We start from the raw sequence: 21584 nt of genomic DNA, 5'->3' as shown, positions 1-21584 counted from the left end.
TTGGACCCTATATTAGTTGATCACATCATTACTCCTATTCTACTAGATTAATGAGAAATTAATTGGTGTTTGAATTTAAACTCAAAAAGATAGTGACTATTTGGATTAGTATCTTACGAAATATTATGATCCAAATTCAGCAAATCATCTTATTCGATCATCTTGCAAGTTGGATTGGCCAACAAGGCAACAACAATGCAAAGAAAGATGTGTGCTCAGAGAGAGAGAGAGAGAGTTCTGTCAAATGGGCTTCTGTTCTTAAGAGACCTGGGTGCAATTGGTTTGTTTTTTTTTTCCTTTTCAGTAATCTATACTCTATAGGGGCGTGATAGGAAGTAAAAAATTTCAAAGATTAAGAGAGGTCACTATATATCATTAACTGGAGTAAAGAAAATGCAAATTAGCCAAAGTAATAAGGAGATAAGAGATAATGGGTTACTATGACAAAACTATTTGCTAATTGCTTGACACACTTTGTTGGTCTTTCTTATCTTGATGATGTTTGGTTAGATGAGACACGTACATTCTATTATTTAGAATGTTCTCTTTTAATATATTTATAACCGTACTTGAGGTTCAAACATGACGTTCCACTCACAGAATAATGAAATTATCAACAATGATAATAATAATTTGGTTGTAGATTGAAAACCCATTTGATGGGGTTCTCACCTTATATATATATATATATATATATATATACAGATCTTATCAAGAGCGGAGCTCCGCTTTGAAAATTAACGTGTGAAGTTCGAGTTTTGGGTCACTTTTCGGTTACATATCCACATCTCGACCGTTCAGTTTTTAGGTATTAGTGTATAGATCGTCTTTGCAAATTTTCAGCCAAAATGATGATCGCTAAGGCATTGATAATTACCTTAAAGCTAGTACGGTTCAGGTTGACAGATTCAGTCCGTCCATTGGTTTAAGCGAGTTAGATACCTTAAAGATCATCAATTTGGCTGAAAATTTGCAGAGATGATCTATACACTAGTACCTAAAAACTGAACGGTCGAGATGTGGATATGCAACCAAAAAGTGGTCCAAAACTCGAACTTCACACGTTAATTTCAAAGCGGAGCTCCGCTCTGGATTTGATCTGTATATATATATATATATACGGAGGCGTTCCAAAGAGGACGTCAGCACTTTCGTTAAAGTACAGACGGCGCTGCTGCAGCTCGGCTCGGGGTGCGACGGAGCGGCGGCGCTTGCCGGACGGAGGCTAGGGGTCGGACGGACTGGTTTGCAGTTGGTGGAGTCGTCGGCGACGTGGTTGGAGCGCTGCCCAGGAACCTACAGTTGCAGGTGAGGTCGTTGCCTAGAAACCTGCAACATCGACCTCCTCCGACCTCGATTGCTGCCCAGAAGCTGTCTGGGATGCCTCCGGCCTCCATCCGGCAAGCCCCGCCGCCCCGTCATCGTCTGAAAGCTGCTGCAGCAACGCCGTCCGCACTTTAGCGAAACTGCGGACGCCCTCTTTGGAACCCGCCTGTATATATATATATATATATCCCTTTCATTAAGGGATCTATTATTTTTTGGTCATTTTACGGAATCTCTTGTGGGACCTACTTTTCTATCGTATTTCAGTATCTTAACTATTCATTTTTTAAGTTCTAATGTATAGTTTTTTACAAATTTTCAGCCAAATTAGTGATCGCTAAGGTATCAAACTAGATTATATCAATCGACGAACTGAATCTGTCCAACCATGAACAGGGGCCCTTCTAGTGAGGGATTCCTTTGTTTTTGCCATTTTAAGGGATCGCTCATTAGACCTATTTTTCGATCACATATTCACATCTTAACCGTTCAGTTTTTAGGTATATATGAGAAGATCACTTCTGCAAATTTTCAGCCAAATTGATGATCGTTAAGGCACCAAAACTGCAATTTACACCAATGGTTCAGGTTGGACAGATTCAGTTCGTTCGTGTAAATTACAGTTTTCGATGCCTTAATGATCATCAATTTGACTGAAAATTTGCAGAGATGATCTACTCATATATACTTAAAAACTGAACGGTTAAGATATGAATATGTGATCGAAAAGCGGTCAAAATATGGAAATCTATTCCTTAAGCTAATTTAAGGACCTCCTTATATATATAAGAGAAAAATGCACCAATAGTCCCTCAACTCTTGTGCACCGGCCAGTTTGATACCCAGACTCACAATGGTCCGGTTGTGAGTTTGGTGAGGTTTGGTTTTACATCAGAGAAAAGAGCGGTGCGGTCGACAATAAGATCTTTCCAAATCAGGTGAGAAATTGCAGCTCCGGCGGAGGAGAAGCCGAGAGTGAACCAGAGCAAACGAGCTCTCATCATTTCTGGTTTCTGGTTTCTGGTTTTATACGAGGGTATCAAGCGAGATTCTGGTGGTCCGGTTATGCGTTGTTGCAAGAAGAAGAGGAGAGAAAAATAATAAAAAGAATTATTTAAATAAATAAATAAATAATTTTGAGGACAGATAAGTCATTGAAGCTAGTTGGGCTATTTTGGTCATTTCCCTTTTTTTTCCTTCAAGTGCTTGCCACGTCACCTCTTTAACAGAACCGTCACGGAAATTTGACGGAAGTACGTCGTTGATAGCAAATTTTGAGTCTAGGTATCACATTGATACCATTGTGAGTCTGGGTATCAAACTGGCCGGTGCACAAGAGTTGAGAAACTGTTGGTGCATTTTTCTCTATATATAATAAAGAAAACTAGATTATGTTCGAATTTGGATCTCATTTTAAATTATTAAAAATAAAAAGAAAAGAAAAATAGCAAATATTTTATGGACAAATACAACAAAATATCAAACAATTAACATTACCTACTGGACAGTTTTAAGGGACTCTGAGAAACAAATGTATTAAATTAAAAAAAAAAAAAAAAAAAACTGAAATTATAACGACTTAAAACTATGCATTAATTTTCAGCCGTCAAATTCATTTGTCCCTCATAGTCTTTTAAAAACGGTTTCTTATGTAAGCAACCCTCACTAAATTAAGATCTAAAACCCTCACTAAATTAAGATCCCTCACAACTCGCATGCCAGAGAAGCCTTGGCTCTCCACCGCTGTATTTGGACACTAGCGGTCGTATGAACATACAGTGATTTGCAAGTAGTCTAATTACCCATTAATTAATTACTTGAGGGTGGATAAGTAATTTCCCCATAGGTAAACGGATAAGTCCCAGCTTCGCCTCGATAGTCTCCGAGTTAGGCAATGGCTACACTGAACGCCACTGCGCACGTTAGCACGAACCCCTTCAGATCCTCAACCGTCTCTATTAGAGCAAACAAGTTCCGGCCAGTGAGGAGCGCACTGTCACCCCCAAATTGGCGGGAAAGCAGGCGATTGGTCTCCATCTCCCTCTCTTTCGCTCTCTCACATTTGCTCATCTCCCCTGACCGTACGCCTTTCTAATCCCCATTACTCTGTTTGGTATTTTTCTTTTTTCTTTTTTAATTAAATCTGTTTGGTAATTGGCAACAAATCAAATAATTTTTTTTTTTTTTTTAATCTTTTGCATGAATAAAATTTTTACTTGGGGCAGATGCTGTTGCTGGAGGCGTGTTCGATAAGTACGTGAAAAGGTAACGAATTTGATCAGTCTTGAGCTTTTGTCACTTAATACATTATGTGACCAACTAATATTCCAAATTTGACGAATCAGGAAACAGCTTATTTAGTGACCAACTAATTTGCGAAATTTTATGAATCAGGAAGAAGCTTGACCCGCTCGAGGCTTATGTATCACCGGTTATATTGACCCAGTTACAAATCAAGGACTTGGGTAATTTACCTTTTCCTTCTGTTCTATTGCTTGGCCAATGATTTATTGTCCTTGTCATGGTTGATGATTCATTATAGAGTGATTATTGATGAATATATATATATATATATATATATATATATATACAACATTGTGATATAGAGTGATTATTGATGAAGTTTTGTGCTTGTATGATCTTTCCATACGTGTAGAGAAAACTCTGGAAAATGATCAGCCGCAGTTTGCTACCTGTCGGTCTCTACTGCGCTCCGGCCCTGCAGCGTCTCTTCGTGTTAATATTAGAGCTGTAAGTTTAGGATTCCTAGAGATTTTTTGTTGATGCTTTACTCTTTCAATTTTGATGCATTGTATTCCTACATTTCAAAAGATAGAGTAGCATTGTGCTGTGTGGTTACTTGCAAGATTCAACTAGAATGGCTATAAGCCTTTGCCTCGTGCCTTAGCTTACATGTGTATGGAAGAAAAATCTGGCTAACTTTTCCAATAAACACTAGGAGGAAAATGCAGAGACTTTTGAAGCTTATTTCGCAGTTGCTTTATGGCAGTTTTTTATATGCATGAATTCATAAGAGCTTTGGAAATTTCTTCGGAACTGTAGGTGGCACAATATGCTTCAGACAGTGGCGATGGGAAAATTGCCTCTACCAGTGTCGATCAATGTCTCAGGTACTATCACTTTGTTGAACATAGTTGGATTTCAACGCAGAGTCTTCCTTTTGTTCTCTGATGAATACAATGATGGTTGGTGAGAGCTACCTAACTTGGAATACTTCCTCTTTTAAACTTCTGAAGGGGTCGAGTATTTTGAAATGTGACCACAAGAACAGCAACAAGTTTATGGTTGATTTCCACTCACTTTTAATACCTGTGAAATTTCATTTTGAAGGGCCTTGGAGGAACTAGATAACTTGCTTTTACGCGCCACAAGAAATGACCCAGGAGCTTCAGTCAATTCAATGAAGACACAGACCAATACTGCCCTCAATGCATTGGACAGGTGAATCTTTACAGTATTGCCTTACTCTTCCTCTATTTTGTTGCCTGAAACATCATACATCATCATCCCGTTCTTCCATACTCTAATTTCTTGCATACACCACAAAGCTACAGTTTCTGAAAACTGACCATACTTTCTGCAGCCTCCTCAAAACTGTGCCTTCAGATGTGCTAGACAAGGGGAAGGTCGCGGCCAATTCTTATAGGATGTCATTAGAGAATGCAGATGTTGATATTTCAGACCCAGAACTGAAGGAATTGCAATCCATATTATGAATTCATCCCCTATCAAATTCTCCAGACAGAACATGGATGCATTGTAAACTTCCATTTTTTTCTTTTTTCATCAACACATACAATCAAGTATCTAGTACAAGAGTTGCCTTCCAAACCCAACGAGTAGGGGAATGGAGTGTTCATGTTATATCTCTCGGTTCATTTCATTACATCTACAACTGTAAATATTCTTGTCTTTCATTGAAGAGGAAATCATTTTACAACTACTATCATACACGGGGATATTAGCTGAAAGGCGTTAGTTCGCGGGCACCGTCCTTCTGCCGCCATACACGGGCATATAGTTTTGAACAGAGGTGAATAAATAAATAGAAACGGAAAATTTGAATCATAATTTGAAATATTAGAAACAAATATAATTTATTGTATCATCACATACAGACGCAAATGTAGTACCCTATACAAACACAGAATTCAGCTTGTTTTGAATTTCGCCAAATCTGAAAAATTGAATTAAAAGAAACAAACAATCATACAACATTACAACCCAGGTAAACTTATTGTATGGCAAGATAAGACGCCCACGTCTGCTACCTATATTCTCAAAGCAAGTGCAACCGAAATAGATAAAACCATTTACATAGAAGTTCATTGATTGATGACCAAATCATTTGCTGACCAGAAAGATGCATTCCTTGCTCCTGCTCATGACTGTGGTGACAGGCTGCTAAAGATGCGCTTCAAACTTGGGCACGCAGCACGTAATCTTCCCATGCTTAATGGACATATCTGTCACCAGCAACAAAAATCAATATTGGGTTCCATTAAAAGGAAAGGTTTTCCTCATTATTAGCGCACACAGGAATTGAAGTTTGTACTGACCTTGGGACAAAAACGGACATCAAGAGTCTCCAGCATGCTACATTTTGATATTGCAGCTTCCACTGCTGCTTCATTCATGTTGCAAGACTAAAAATTCCCAGAAAGAAAATGAAATTAGGGAACAAAAAAGCAATAAATGGAAGTCCTTCAAAATAATGGAAGGTGAAAAAACATGGCCAAACAAAAGAAAATGCGCACCTGAATATATAAACCAGATAAAAGAAAAAAAAAAAAAAAAGATGTGCTGAATTTCCAGTGTTCAGTGAGTATCGCAAATGAAATAAAAAACTAAAAAGAAAGGTAAAAGAAAAAATCATAGTCAACCTAAAGTGACTTGCATAAGAGGCAAAATACATACCTGAAGAAAGAGACTAGTCAATTTTGGACAGTCAAGCTTCAGAACTTCCAAAGAATAACAATTGCTGAATAAGAGACACAAATGTTAGTGAGATGAGGAGAGCATAACGAAAAAATTATGGACCAACCATGCAAAGAGAACTTTCGAAAGAGAAAAAAAAAAAAAAAAAAACTTACCTCAGGTTAAGAAAGCATAGGTTGAAACAAGCAACTTCTACGTCCTTCAAATTTGCAGACAGAGAAAGGTTCAATGAAGTCAAATGGAAACAACCTGCTGCTACTGGAATGTGAACTTTCCTGATATTTGGACAACCCACACAGTTGAGATTCTGCAGTAGCCGGTTTCCATACTCAACTGGCTCATGGATATATTCAAGTGATGGGACAGAGATACTAGACGTTACAAGAGGCTGCCCACCACTGCTACCCCAGTTCAGGTCATGCATGTTCACACAGCCATTCAAGCTCACATGAGTTAACTGTGTACAGAAAGAAAGAAGCTCTTCAATAGCAGACTGACAGAGGGTTCCATAAGACAAATCCAATTCCTGGAGAGCTGGAAGAGCCCCTTCCTTGTAAAGAGGCTCCAGGGATGAATCAGATAGATACTTGCATGCTTGTAATTTTAAAACCTGAAGAAGAAGGGAAAAAATAAGGTAAGAGGATCTGCCCAATATACACATTATCTAGTTTCAAATAAAGATACATGGTGACACATAAGACTCAATCTACATATGACAGTAATTACTGACTGAAGTACAATTTTGGTCCTAATTGTTTGGGTCATGTCACTTTTGATCCTGCAAATTCAATATGGAGAATGTACACCCTGTAGCTTGCTATCTTTAGAGTTCTGTTCCAAAATTAACACCATAAACTTTAAAAACAAGAATAAAATGCAAAACTCAAATCAATCAATTCCAGCACCCTCTCCTTGTCTCAACTCAAAAATAAAAGTTAACATTAGATTCAGTTAGTTTTATTGAAAGTGTTAACAAATTACAGAGTTAGCACAACCAAAATTACCAAAATTGTAACTGAGGAACTAAAAGGAAAATCTATACTCCAATTATTATTAGTATGAGGTTGTATAAATTACCTTTAGCTTAATGCAAGACTCGAATACTGGCTTCAAGCTCATTAAGAAAGTGTATGACAAATCAAGCACAATCAAATTTGGAAGCCAGCGCAGAGAATAGAGTCCATCAGAACCAACAGAGGGGCATGACATTAGAATTAAAGACTCAATCAGTGGACATGAAGCGGCAGTTGCAGACAAGCAATCGTCCCTAAGCTGGCTGCATTGTACAAAATAAATTAAAGCTTTAGTTTGGTCTTCACAAAGAGACGAGTGGAAGGTTAGGGTTAGAGAAGTAAAATATGATAAAGAACATAACCTGCAAAAGGAAGCGTCCAGAGACGTTAAGAGTGGACAATTAATTGATGCTTCAGACAACACACCACATCCCTTCAACTCAAGCAGCACCATGTTTGGTGCGTCGATACTGAGGGCGTTCAGTTTGGGACATATTCCCAAATTTAGTGACCTAAGACCAACCTGAAGAAAGGGATGAGAAAAGAATTCAGTTCTCTATTAGCTGCTCAATGGAAGAATTAACATACAGTAGAAAAAGTGCAATAAAAAAATTATATTTCATAAAAGAAATATTATATTCATGTAAGAGCAATATATTGTAAAAGTTGTATTACACCACACTCATTATCACTTACCGGAAAAAATGCTGCACTTTCAAGATGATCACAACCATCCAAAGAAACTTGTTCAAGATATGGGCATGTCAGTTCAAGAGAAGTGATTCCCCGACAACCAACAAGTGAAAGACTGACTAAAGAAGTGCTGCAGAATCGAACCGCTGTTAAGCTCTGAAAGAAATAAAACCATTATGTGAGCTAAAGAAGAATGCATTACAGCCAAAACAAAACTCAAAAACAACCAATGCAGTAAACAAGGAAGATTCAACCCTCTCTATTTGACTATCCTAGCAAAACCTATGGTCAACAGTATTTAAGTCAGCTAATAAGAAAAGAAACGTCTACAAACCTCACAGTTTTCGAGAACTAAAGTTTTAAGCATAGGGCACCCACCACCATCACTGAAAACATTGCATATAGAATTTGTTAGAGATTCACAATCTGTGAGATCCACTTCTTGTAAACTTGGGCATTGCAGTGCCAATGTAGTTAAGCTCTCTTGCTTCTGCAATGATAGTTTCTGCAAGTCCAAAAGACCATTCAGGTTTCGTGTGGCTGATAAATAAGTAAGACATTAAACAAGAAGAACCTGATTGTTTCAACAAAAGACATACTTGAAGTGAATTTGAAGTGATGCTGATACGGTGGAGCACAGGGCAATTAGACACCATTATAGATGACAGCATGAGAGTTCGTAGATTCAGGTCGGCAAATCTGTAGAAGTACGTATTTAAATGTTATATGAGAAAACGAACAGATAAGAGAGAGAGAGAGAGATGTTTTTTTTTTTTTTTCACGAGGAGGGAAGGCCGGATGAAACGGAAGAAAAAGCTTACTTGCGACAATGTACTAGTCTAATATTCTGCAAGCGTGGAAGATCCAATATCACAGACGTAAGAAGGCTGCAATTGTCAAGCTCCAAAACCTGCAACAGGTCAGATTAAATTGTGTTTGCAGCATTTGGTGAAACAGCAATAACAAAGACCAATATTTGGCACAAGATACAAACCTCCAGCATGTAACTATTTGATATTGCAACCATGGAAGCGGAAGTGATGCCCTCACAACTGTGTAGCTTGAGAACTGTCAACATTGGCAGTCTTACAGACTTCAAAGAAAAGCAAGGGAGCAAGTCAGATAACAAATCATCCATATATTGCTAAAAGAAAGACAATGGCAACCTCTAAAATCTAACCTCTAGGGATACATTAGGACAGTATGATGCATTGAGAACATGGAGATTTGCACAAGTAAGAGCTATCTCACGTAGTGTTTCATCACTAACACATGAACAATTTGACATATCTAGTGACTCCAATTGGGGACAAGAAGTTGCTGCTGAACGAATTGCAGCATCGGAAAGCTTGTGGCAAGAGCCTAAATCAAGATCGCGCAAAAGAGGGCTATTGAGAACAGCCTGGGCCATATTACTGCGCTTCATTGACAGTGTCTCCAGTTGTGGACACCTGCAAAAGGTTGCATTTAGCACATAATTTTAACAAAATTGACAACCTGAGAAGGTTGAGTTAAGAATCTTCCAACTTTTTTCACCTGATAGATATGCGCATAACACGACATTTTGTCAGTTCAAGATGACGCAGTCTATCGTGGTTTATAGGTATCTCCTGAATACCAGTACCAAGAGTAGCATCATTGACTATCAAACTTTTCAACATCAGACAATCTGCCAAGGAATGGAAAAAAAGATCTCCTATTGTCCCTTTGCCTAGAGTTAAAACTTCAAGATTCCTGAGATACGTGAACGAAAAAATATATAAGCAACAATCATCACAAGGTTACCCCCAAAAAATAAAAAAGGAAACAATTTACCTCAATGATGTGATCGCTGTCATCACAAGCAACGGAATAGCTGGGGTACCAGAAATATTCAATTCTGTGGCATTCGGATACCGCCAACATATATCCTCAACTGCAATTGCAGGAACTAATTAGCACCTAATTTAAAAATCTTACATAGAAAAAACTATACTGATCCAAGAAATAATAATAATAATATTAATAATAATGTTGAACAAAGAATAGATGCACTATTACTAAGATTCACACATTTTCAAAATGCAAACTAAATTTGACAGATCCACAGTGACGTATAAACTTCACTAATACATTAACAATACCCGATAAACATGTCATAACAGAAGTATCACAAGCTATTTAGCACAGATGTATCTCAAATATGTCAGACTTGAGTAGAAAGACTTGGCACTAAATGGCGGAAAAAATATAAGCTAATACTCACATTGCTCTACAGATATGTTCCGATTCTCAAAATTCAAGCACCTCCAGAAATCTTCATGAGCACTAGCAGCTCGCCATTGCCTGCAGACTATTGCAGCTCGGCAAAGATTGATGTGGTCCAAGAAAGAGAAAACCTAACAAGGACAATACAAAATGATGGTCATAAGGGGAATCAAATTAAAGCCAAAAATAGATAAGAGCTCCTTAAATACTACAAATGTGTATATACGGGAGACAATGGTTACCATGTGTAATAGATCATCTGTAAGATCCATACGAACTTCAAAATCTTCAGTTGTTGAAGTGTCACCCTTATCTCTTTCATCATCTTTCCCACTGCCAGATTCATAGGGATTCTCCTCACCACCAATGGTCGGTGTAAAACTATGGAAAAAAGTTTCGCTCTTATACAGAACATTAGAGCCTTGAGTTCTGCTGTAGTTTCTGTCAGAGGAACTAGAATTTCCAGCACCTGAAGACATTGCCATTGCATAATGGAAATCACTGCAAGAAAGTCAACACCAACCATAAGTATAGCAGACAGTGTAGCACCCATGTCAAGTCAAACAAACAAGTTCTGAAGCCTTCTAATAATTTTGCAAGTGCATCATCAGTCTAAATAAAATATATAACACTACCAGTTAAGCAGCTGTTTATCGTATTTCTCCTAACAGGCAAACCATTTAAACAAAGTGACTGAATATGGCTAATCAGAATTTGACTTCAAAATAATAACCCAATAATGCAGAATTGTCGCCACTGCAAAACTGGTCCAACAATTCTAATGCACTTGTACTGTCCATCTTAACCCGTATCGTCTGTATCCCCAATGCAGATTTAATGGATTGCTGATGTTAGAGAACCGATATATCATGGACCAAATTATTTCATTGCAGCATTGAACATAAAAGCGCCAAACATGTTAATGGTAAACTCATTAGGATCATGTCGAACGTCCCCAGTTGAAAGTCACACTATTGTAGACTAAACGAACTATAGATTACGAACCACGGCCCCAATTAAACATCATCTAGTAGCTACTAAAGGTCGCAATTCTAGTACCCTAAAAGCAAATAACCTAAAATTAACAACCAAGCAAAATCAGGAGGCCACAGAAATTAGAAAAAGACAGATAGGAAGCGAGAAACTCACTGAGAAAAGGAGTGAACTTTAGCTCGCTTATGATGCGAATCGTGATCGCCGTCCTCCTCCTCGGCGGCAGCATCCACCGGAGCCGAGCTAGTCTCGCCCTCCGACCACCGAGGAGACCTAATCGCGGCCCTCAGCGTGTCGAGAGCGCCAACACACACCGACTCGTCCCAGTGGGTCCCGCTCCGCATTGCCTGGACCATCCCTTCAAACATTCTCAGGTGGTCGTCACGGCCACCGCCGTCACTGGCAGCGAGCTCCAATCGCGGCACCACCTCCTCCTCCTCCTCCGCCTCGTCCACCTCATTCGCCATAACCCCCTCGGAATTCACCTTATTTACGAAATCGCCCTCCTTCATGGCCTCCTTACGCTCCTCCTCTTCCGGTTCGTCTTCTACGGTGAAGCACGGGCAGCACCAAATCTTCATACATTCGGAGCAAGAAGCCCTAGGTCACGATCCGATACATCCCCGCCCCGAATTAAAACCCTAATTGCCGCAGAAAACGAGGGAGGGGGGGGGGGAGAAGAAATTAAGAAACCCTAGAAATGAGAGAGGGGGGCGATTTGATTGATGGGAAACAAAGAAAGAGAGGAATTGATGGACATGCAGAGATTGAAATTGAAATTGAAGAAGAATCAGAGAGAAAGAGAGAGACACTTATTAGTGGGATCTGAAGGGGAGGGAAGGAAGGAAGGGGGATCCTGAGAGCTGATTCGCCGACGATGCTTTTATTCTTCTACCTTGGCTCTCTCTCTCTCTCATTTCTCTACTTACAACGGAAACTGCAATACACTCTCTCTCTCTCTCTCTCTTAAAAATGATTAAATTTCCCTATATAAGTCAACAGATGCGACGTCGTTTGGGTGTTGCGTCAGTATGCTATCATTTTCGGGAAAACAGAAAAAGAAAAAAAGAAAAAAAGAGGAAATTATGCTTTACACGAGGTCGCAAAATAGTAACTCTTTTATTTACCTTAACCTACATTTTTATTTTCTTTTTATTGTACTACCATAATTTTCACAGCTTATATATGAAGATAGATACAACTTCTCATATATATACATACACACGCGCGCGCGAAGATAAATAATTATGAAAAAAGAAAATACAGCTTCATATAGAGTATCTTCAAAATTCAAATATCAAGTCAACATACTTACAATTTTACGTAAAACAAAAACTACAAAATATGTGGTGTTTTTCAAAAATGTCATTGATTGCAACCACATCAACACTCTAACTTTTTATTTTGGATACAGTTAACCCTCGCTGCTCGAGTACGCAATAATTCCCAAACGAGTCAGGCTTTGGGTACCCAATTAACTAGATGCCCTACGCAATTTTAGTTGGGCCTGGGTATATACTCTGAGTTCGGGCCGAATTTGGATCTGAACAGAATTTGGATCTGAACAGATCATCAGTTGGTTGTGATTCTTAGGCCCAATCACTCTTGAGCTAGTATTTGGGATCCCCGGGTAGCCCCCTCTATGCAGGGCGATCCCATATACTTTTGGAATATGTTATGACATGGCTTCTTCTACACCCCTGACATTGTCTTGATTATTTTGGTTACTAGCACCTATTACCAGGGTGATTACATTTAGGTACCATACAATCTAGCATGGCTTAATATTGACGTGGCCCTTGTGGACAGGTCATGATTTGTAATTACCTACTTTTGGTTTATTAATTGTTTGACATTCTCCTTTAAAACATCACTATAAACAATAAATACTTGCTCTTTAAACCAAAAAATACGAACATTTATAAGATTTTTTGGTAGGTGTATGTATGCATGTGTGTTCATGAAGATATTTTATTTGCAACAAATGAATAGGGGATTAGTAATTAAGATATTATCTATAAGTAAAAAAAATATCATTTGATAAAAAAAAATAATAATAAAAAATAAAAAAACAATCACTCCACTAAAATTGTTCTAAAAGATTCCATGCAACTAGTTTTATTGGCAGAAGGCCTTCTTCTGTGAGCGGAGAGTGGTGAGTAATAATACAAAAGAAATATTGTAAATATTAGATAGTAGTATAGTACACAATAAATGAAATAAATGCACAAACTATTCACTTTATAACATAATGATAATATTGATAAAGAAGAAAGAGACATACTTCAACCACTTCTTTTCACGTTTTCCACACCTTGACTCACACTAATTCTCTGTTTTGAAAAATTATACCCGGTCGATTTATTTGCCTTCATTTTCTTATATATCATCTAAATCTTTCGTCAAACTAATTCATGTGCTTAAAGTGTCAGGATAGGGCTGTGGAACTCAAAATAAATATTAATAAATAATTAGTGCATCTCGTATAGTTGGTGAACCTCTCTCTTCAACAATTTATTTAGGGCATTTCAAATTTTGTTAAATGTCCCAAAATTGTACATTTTTTAAAATAAAAATTAGATATCTAGAGTATTTTAAAATTTTGTTGTAATATAATAAGGCAAGAGACATAACCTCACACTCATATTATTATCTAAAAAATGCGCACATTGAGTGGAGTTTAAAATAATGTCCCACTACGGCTACAATGTAAAACTACATGTTATGCGGAGAAATGAGAAAATACAAGATTAACTTCGTAGTTAAAGTGTTTTGTATTAGTTGTGCTAAGCAAGAATAATTTGGTTTGGGTAAAAGATAATTAGGAATGATTATGGTTTGGCCATGGGGAACCTTGGACAATAGACAGAGTCATCGACCCCCAAATAGGGGAACATAAAGGCCCCACCGACATAATCAATGGTGACAAAAAGATGTTGATAAATACGCAAAATCTTCCTAAAGCAAGCAAAGCTTCTTCTACACCACACTTCTACTACTGCTACTACTACTTCGTAGTCAAGTCAACACTCTCTGACTGGGTTGCCTCAAACTTAACTGGGCTGAAAATAGAAACCTTCTTGGGCCTCAGGACCAAACTTCACAACGGGCCCATTATCGAAAGCTTTCTCCTTTCTTTGAGAGCTATTATGTCATCCATCAGCTCGAGATTGTATAATTAGGCCCATCACATGTCGTGTAAATGCTCTCTTGGGTACGGGCTTGAGGCTACTCAGGCAAGGAATGCCAAGGATTACAAAGTAGGTTGGAAGTCTCACTCATTAGCAATTTAGCATGGACTTTTGGCTTCCAATGCCGCATCGTTGGTGTCGGATCGGCTTAGTTGCCGGTACGGAGAGGTTAAGCTGATGGTGAGCTGCAGAAACCGACGGACTTCAGATCCCCCTTCTCCTTTCCATTCCATTTATTGAGTTTCTAATCTATTTCTCTTCATTTCTAGTATGTGACTTATTGAAAATACAAGGACATAATGTGTTTTCTGTAAAATGGGGATTGCAAGCTATGGATCAATCCTTACTGAGCAGCAGAAACCAAAATTAACAAACAGAACACCAGATTTTGGTTACGCAGTGAAAACCTCAAATTTGATATTAAAAACACTGATGGGCTCTTACTCTTGAGAACCCAAAATAAGAATTAACTTATGATGAATGATATATTCTTTACAAACTTGAATAGCACTAGCTTGGCTACAATGATTAGATGAAAACTAATACCAAGTTTGTCTTCCGTCTTGAACTCCTTCTTCACTTGAACGATCACCAAATATCGCTCTTCTTTCTTCACAGCTCCTCTACTGATCTCAAGAGAAGTTATGCATATGAAACAATAATAAAAAACACTTAAACATGGACCACGTGTTTTGACTCTTGTGAAGACTCAATTAGCAAACATGCAAGACGCCTCAAACTCTTCTTACGTTCTAAGTTCTCTTCCTATGTCGTATGTTTTTCCACCCTTTTTGGAATAGCTGCCGTCTCAAAACAAAACAACCAAAACAGCTATTTACCCTAATCCGCCTTCTACAAGGAAAAACAAATCTTTTTGTGTTAACAAAATATAAACAATTAAGGACACCAAATCCTAAAATACTTAGGAAATCAATAATACAATTTAGCACACATAAAAATATCTTTAAATGAATAAAAGATATTAAATCCATTAAACCTCAAAAATGATTTCCCGTTTTGTATAGAATGTCAACACACCAAGTTGATCAAAACTTATACCTACACTTATTTTCCACAAAACCTCTATATAGTTTGTAACGTCGGATACATCTTTGCTGTGGTCTACACCACTTGGTATCAATTTTGGTGATTATGCAACAAAAAATTTACAATCAAGACGACCGGTCCCGATTTCGTCAAGTACAACCGTAACTTCTTCATCCCATATATCTTCGTACGTAGTTGACTATATATGTTAATCTAACGACATGAACCATTATTCATAATTACTTACTGGCTTAATTTTCATCTCAGTGTATTACTAAGGTAATAATTTTTTTGTCACTACTAAGAAGTGGATTACTAAACGTATTACGATTTACATAATGTTCACATATATTTGCCTAAAAGAAAGCTGAGCGGGGCACTATGGTTTAGTTTATAAAGCATTAATTCCGATATCTGAAACGAATCTTAATTCAAACTAAGACTGACATCACGTGCTTAGCTAGAGGTAACTGCATGGTTCAAGTGTTCCTAGCTTTGTACGTACAAGTTCATGGGAGAGGAACCCTAAAACACAAATATCGATGTTCAGAGAGAGAGAGAGAGAGAGAGAGAGAGAGAGGTTAGCCTTCAGCCATTGCCTCTGTTTTTTCGCAGCCTTCCAACACAGAAGAATACATATGCCACCAAAAAGCAGAGATACGTTAACTTTTATTTGCGACTATATAATTTGCATGACACGTTAAAGAACGTATACGATTCTTAATTAATCTGCATGGGATTAAACCATAGATCGAGGCCACGAAACACCCCCTGCTTACTTTTACCTTCTTCTTATTCACTTGTTTAATCCCATGGCTTGGCTTTGGTGCACCTTACAAGAAATCATGATCTTATTATTGCCTTCTAAAGCCAAGTACGTTCCTCCACTATACTTCAACTTTTCTCTACTTTTCATAACAGAAAAAGAAGGGATAAAAAGAAAAATAAAAGAGTTCGCTATAGCTAAGTTTGAAACGAAAAAGCAAGATGAAAGATAATAAAGAAACCCAGTCGAAGATTTGATTTCCCTTGAAACCAAACAAACACAGCCAAAGCAAAGCTCGAGGCTGTAAAAAACAAGTGGGATAAAAGAGAAAGCGAGCCTTTTATGCATGGCATTTCACTTTAACGCATGCATCGGTTTTAAATCTTTCGCATGAAAACAGAGAATCTCATGCTTAATTTAGGAACACTTTTTTTCATGTTGAAAAGAGAACTAGACAACTAGTCCACCAAGTTGAAGTCATATCATCTCGAAGTCTCGAACTACTGGAACATCAAAGCTACATAGCTCAGCCTGTTAAGATTCACCATCATATATATACGATAAACTAAGAGTCTAAGATAAGATCCTATCATAATTTGAGCGGTCCAAAACTAAATAATTCAACCTAAACATATGAAAAGCGTCAAAGGAAAAAAGCAGTGTAAAGATTGGAAAAGATAGATGGGCTTGGTCAATTATTATCCTGAGAAAGACACGCACAACATCAATGTCATGTATAATTGAATCAGAACAATGATGGTCTTGGCCACATTTCAATATACGAACATGGCAGTCATCTCATTGACTACATGTGCGATAATTTTTATTTCGAGTTCTGTTTTTTGGATTTAGTTAGTTTTCGTCATTAATTAGTGGAAAATGAATGGAACTAATAGAAAAGATCGATATCTTTTTGCTCACACTAATTCCTTTACATTAATTTGCTGCCAACAGCTAGCTTCTTTGTCGAAATGTTCGATTGACAACAACAATGGTACTGCCCCACCAGCATAATACAAAAGAGGAGAAAAAATTACACCGAATGAACCTGAAATGACAATGACTATTTGTTATAGCTAGCTAGGGTTTAGGAATAATTCTCGGGAAAATTTTCTGTCCAGGAGCGAGGATAGCCATCGGATCAAAACAAGTTTTTCGTTCGACAAATCTGCTCCACTGATTCCCGAAATGCCGCTTCCATTCCTCCTGCGATCGGTAGTGCGGGAGATACAACTTGAAGTCGAAACCCTTCTTTGTGCAGTACTGTACAATCTCCTGGTTTTGAGCCACCAGGCTTTCAAAAGAGGGGCCTTTCGGGTAGGCCGGAGTGAACCGCAGCAACGCCACTATGTAGAAGATCTCACTATCCGGTAACACTGTGGACGTACGAGCATCCCACCTAGTAACATAATCAATATTATTGGTTAGTTTAAGCCAACAATACGAAAGCCTTTGCTACAGAAGGGTATTTTCGTACATTACAAAAGTTAGAGCCAGACAAATTAAATATGGTGTCATTATTAAGCGATAAATCCCACTAGAGAATAAAAGATGCTTGTCGTCCCTCAAATGGCACAAGGAGTCAGAGACGAAGGGTTCTGATTAGTCATTTTCCCGAAAGAGACAGAATCCACATCGTAGACTCTAATTTACCAAAATACCCTTTGTCTCTCCTATTTTTGTATTAGTATAATGACAAAATCTCCTGACCTAATTTTTCAGGTTAGTAGGCGAAAAGCACTCTATTTAAATAAATAAAATATTACAAACTATTCTACTATGTGGGACCCCCACCGTATCTTTGTCCTGCAAGTCCTTCCTACGCTTGCTTATACGCTAACCAGCCCACCAAACTACCTAACGTACGTGACGTAAATGGTAACACCAGGTCTCTGATCCCCTACGGTGGGGTGCAGGTTTTGTAAGATCCAACCCTCCCATCAGCACAACAGGGTGGGTTCGACTCTCTCACATTCGGAACATGCATCACGTGGCACCGCATCAAAGCGCTCGAAATAGCCATATATCTCACATGCATAAAAATCTCTGACCCTTCATGTTATCACATAATTGTTACCATGACACGACGTCGGTCCGTGACAAATTGGAAATGACCGTAACTTCGGACCCCACCAGAACAAACTGACACGTGGAAAATTCGTACTGGCAAAAGAGCAGTGAACCTCGTCATCCAAGGTTATCCAATTTCCACGTCTGCTCAATGTAGTCATGATTACCAAAGAAGAAGAGGGAGGGAGAGGGAGGACTTACTTGCTACGCAGCAGTGGGTAAACCAGCATGGGCCCACCAATTCCGTCCTTGAGGATCTTCTTAAAGACTACACGATCGAAATCCGCGATGTCCGATTTCGACACGAATAGGTTTAGCCAGGGGTGAGGAGAGTCCCAAATGCCGCTGGCCTTGGCGTGCTCCTCTGCCTGCTTCACACGCAATAGAAACTCCTCGTATCCCAGGTCCACTTGGAACTCCAATCCCTCCACGAATCCTAGGCCCTCGAGCAGCCTTGTCACGCCCTAAACAAGAGAGAAGAAAAAGGAACAAACAAAAAATTAGCGTCATCAGACGAGGGCATTTCCGTCAGTGCAGCCCCCACAAGAGACATGGCATTCATGATTCACAGATTCCAGAAAATGATGGCCTTTTTGGCCATTTGTGGATCTTTGGGGACCACGGTGTCAGCAAAATCTCAATCATCGACGTCTACTGACGCACTTTTACTATTTTCTCCCCGGAACAGAGTGTCATACTCGTAATAAATAGGATACGGCATGGGCGTTTACAAGCCGGTACAGTGTCAGAAAATCCAATGGAAGATAGTAAGATACGCTATAAGGCGTATTGTCAGTTTCAAGTTGAAGCAAGCGACCAACCAATAAGAATTCCCATACAGGAAATTAAATAGATACAAAAAGCATTTTTTGAAACAAAAAAAAAAAAAAAAAAAAAACTGAACTAATTGGTTAATTAACTCAGCAGTAAGTACACAGTCCACAGTGAAAGAGATGATGATGGCGAAGGAGAAAGGGAAAGGGAAATGGGAATAAAGGCCGTCCTTAAACGACGAGCGACTTACACGTGTGAGTGAGTTCTGAGTGTTTTGACTTTTTCACTGTCTGGCGGGACAATTTTGCGCGGGACTCACTTAACCCAATCAAGGTCAAATTCTTAACGAGTCCGCGGGCCCCACTTAGCAACCACCTAGGTCAAAACTCAGTCCTCACTGGGGGCCCGCACAACTGTACTTTGGCCCGTAATGCAGAGCCATGACGACGCACACTATAGCCGGAAAAGAAAAGAAAAAAAAAAAAAAAAATCCGACGGCTACGAATATACGGTGCAGAGGGGATACTGTAGTCCCCGGTGTAGGAGATAGATAAATAAAAAGAAATGCTAGCGTTTCGGGTTTTTGGAACTTACCATATCAACAATTGATGGGTCGTCAGAGTTCCGGTAGTGACAAGCCAGTTCGAGACAGTAGAGGACTGATCCAGCTTCCTCAGGAAGTCGGGTCGGGTCGAATATCTGGTCCGGGTGCAGAGGAACCGAGGGCAACCCGTCCGCCGGGTTATCGCTGTTCATAAACGCAAAGCCTTCCACGTAGTCGAAGGAGTCGTCGTCACTACTCTCGTGGCGGCGAGTGACGAGCGACTCTGCGTCGCGAGTAAAGGCATCGAACTCGGTGTACACCAGCCTTATCCATCTCACCTAATCACCATTAATAAAAGAAAAAGAAACCGGGATTACGTACCGTAAACGTGTTGCTCATGCACTCAAATTAATCGGAGGCTTTTAAATTTTCTGTTAGTAAAAGACAAATGCGGAGGAAGGGGAGGGTAATTTGGAAATTAAGTAATACCAACCATGTCCGGGGCTTGCTGGAGCGAGACTCTAGCTCTGGTGATGATGCCGAACTGGCCCAGCCCGCCAAGAACTGAAAAGAAGAGCTCCGAGTTCTCCGCTTCGGAGCAGACGAAAGTTTCGCCTTTCCCCGTAACGACCTCCAATTCCGTTACGTTCGAGGTCTGCGGGCCGTAACGGAAAGCCTGACCGCTTACGCCAGCGTTGGATAAAGTGCCGCCCACGGTTAAGCTGAGGTAATCTGTCCACGACCTCGGCGCCATCCGGTAGTCCCGAACGCACCGTTTCAACACATCTTCCCATAATGCCCCTCCCGACACATCAGCGTAGCCGGAGTCATTGCTCGTCCTCACCACTCGGAAATGGTCCTCCATGGCCCGCATGTCCAGGACCAGCCCTCGATCCGCCATGGCCTGCCCGTTGATGGAGTGCCCGTTGCCGCGCGCCGCCGCCGTCAGATTCAGATTCTCCGCCGCTCTCACCACGCTTGCCACGTCGCCGGCGCCGGCGGGGCGGACGAAGGCGAGGGGAGCGAGGGAGTTCATTCCGCCGAAATCCTTGGCGGCTTGTTCGGCGTCGTCTCCGCAGTCGATGGTGCCTTGGAGGTCGAGAGAGCCGCAGAGGCCGGAGACGACGTCGTAGGGCTGGGATTCGGTTTCGTTTTCTTGGACGAAATTACACTCCAGGTAAGCAATCATCTTGGCCGGTGAAGAAAGATTTCGGTGGCTGTTAAATTTCCGGCGTGGTTGGATTCTCTCTCTAAAGCTAGAAGCTTTTTGTAGGCTGAGTCAGACACTCTCTCTCTTTCTCTCTCTAAAAGATTGAAGCTTTATAACTTGGTTGGTTACGGTTTGGAGTTTAGGCTTAAATAGCGGCTGAGTTTGGTTAGCTCCGGATTATTAAATTTAATTATTTTTTTTTGACGTCATCCTACCTTCAATACTCTGTTGACGTTGTGATCCTATCGAAATCCTCTGTCTGCCACTTCCACGATTTTTATTTCTTTTATCTGAGAACAAAACAATGGAATTTTCAAATTTGGTTTTATGTTCAAGCTTGTGGTGATTACTGCATGAAAGGCCAAAAACATTTTAAATACTATGGGTTGGATTTGAAAATGCTCTTGTCATTTACGACACAACTCCGCATTATAGCGAATTATCCAATAACTTCATATATATAAACTCACAAGAACTTAGTTTGATGATGATTGTCAAAAACAATTTGGCATATCGCAACAAAATTCTTCTACTTGGCAAGAGCTGAATTTAGAGAATGAAATTTTAGTAACCGAGGAAGAAACAAAAAAAGAGGGTCATGGGTACTTGAAAATGGCTAGCAAGTTAGCAACACAATGTTGGAGGATGAAATTGAACTTGATATTGTAATTTTCTATCACTGGCAAAATTGAAAACAAATTTACATAAAATGTAAAGCCAGACCCAAAAATGTCAACTATGTTCTTGTTCA

General features: G+C 39.4%; 3 protein-coding genes across 4 annotated transcripts; 1 reads left to right on the top strand and 2 right to left on the bottom strand.

Moving 5' to 3' along the window:
- Positions 1-3190: 3190 nt before the first annotated feature.
- LOC133739592 (uncharacterized) lies at positions 3191-5243 on the top strand. Its single transcript, XM_062167377.1, has 7 exons — positions 3191-3407; positions 3552-3591; positions 3721-3791; positions 3983-4077; positions 4390-4457; positions 4678-4788; positions 4931-5243. Exons 1-7 carry the CDS (start codon positions 3221-3223, stop codon positions 5061-5063), a joined length of 705 nt encoding a protein of 234 aa, XP_062023361.1. The 5' UTR covers positions 3191-3220; the 3' UTR covers positions 5064-5243.
- A 182-nt stretch (positions 5244-5425) lies between these two features.
- LOC133736472 (F-box/LRR-repeat protein 15) lies at positions 5426-12183 on the bottom strand. Of its 2 annotated transcripts, XM_062163974.1 has the most exons (18): positions 12042-12176; positions 11388-11925; positions 10481-10739; positions 10237-10369; positions 9807-9906; positions 9528-9725; positions 9172-9442; positions 8986-9084; positions 8813-8901; positions 8591-8690; positions 8326-8496; positions 7995-8147; positions 7661-7821; positions 7363-7561; positions 6441-6895; positions 6265-6328; positions 5907-5993; positions 5426-5813 (listed from the first exon to the last, which is right to left on the bottom strand). In XM_062163974.1, exons 2-18 carry the CDS (start codon positions 11810-11812, stop codon positions 5730-5732), a joined length of 3048 nt encoding a protein of 1015 aa, XP_062019958.1. In that variant the 5' UTR covers positions 11813-11925; positions 12042-12176; the 3' UTR covers positions 5426-5729. The 2 variants fall into 2 exon arrangements, with proteins under 2 accessions (XP_062019958.1, XP_062019957.1); XM_062163973.1 differs by having other exon boundaries at positions 11388-12183.
- Positions 12184-17125: 4942 nt separating this feature from the next.
- Positions 17126-20958, bottom strand: LOC133739694 (cytokinin dehydrogenase 7). The gene is made up of 4 exons (XM_062167483.1): positions 20117-20958; positions 19674-19961; positions 18507-18769; positions 17126-17634 (listed from the first exon to the last, which is right to left on the bottom strand). Exons 1-4 carry the CDS (start codon positions 20810-20812, stop codon positions 17316-17318), a joined length of 1566 nt encoding a protein of 521 aa, XP_062023467.1. The 5' UTR covers positions 20813-20958; the 3' UTR covers positions 17126-17315.
- Positions 20959-21584: the final 626 nt, after the last annotated feature.

The sequence above is a fragment of the Rosa rugosa genome, chromosome 3 (assembly GCF_958449725.1).
Source record: "Rosa rugosa chromosome 3, drRosRugo1.1, whole genome shotgun sequence".
Lineage (NCBI taxonomy): Eukaryota > Viridiplantae > Streptophyta > Magnoliopsida > Rosales > Rosaceae > Rosa > Rosa rugosa.
The sequence above is the reverse complement of the archived record's forward strand: the minus strand, read 5'-3'. Positions and strand labels throughout refer to the sequence as shown.

Excerpts from the sequence above, each read along its gene's own strand:
- LOC133739694 (XM_062167483.1), bottom strand. The coding sequence starts at position 20,812 with ATGATTGCTTACCTGGAGTGTAATTTCGTCCAAGAAAACGAAACCGAA. Across the intron at positions 19,962-20,116 it reads TCCAGCAAGCCCCGGACATG|GTGAGATGGATAAGGCTGGT; the intron begins GTTGGTATTACT and ends AATGGTGATTAG. Across the intron at positions 17,635-18,506 it reads TACCCACTGCTGCGTAGCAA|GTGGGATGCTCGTACGTCCA; the intron begins GTAAGTCCTCCC and ends TTATGTTACTAG.
- LOC133739592 (XM_062167377.1), top strand. The coding sequence starts at position 3,221 with ATGGCTACACTGAACGCCACTGCGCACGTTAGCACGAACCCCTTCAGA. Across the intron at positions 3,408-3,551 it reads TTTGCTCATCTCCCCTGACC|ATGCTGTTGCTGGAGGCGTG; the intron begins GTACGCCTTTCT and ends TACTTGGGGCAG. Across the intron at positions 4,789-4,930 it reads GCCCTCAATGCATTGGACAG|CCTCCTCAAAACTGTGCCTT; the intron begins GTGAATCTTTAC and ends TACTTTCTGCAG.
- LOC133736472 (XM_062163973.1), bottom strand. The coding sequence starts at position 11,812 with ATGAAGATTTGGTGCTGCCCGTGCTTCACCGTAGAAGACGAACCGGAA. Across the intron at positions 7,822-7,994 it reads AAAGTGCAGCATTTTTTCCG|GTTGGTCTTAGGTCACTAAA; the intron begins GTAAGTGATAAT and ends CCCTTTCTTCAG. Across the intron at positions 6,329-6,440 it reads CTATGCTTTCTTAACCTGAG|CAATTGTTATTCTTTGGAAG; the intron begins GTAAGTTTTTTT and ends TCTCTTATTCAG.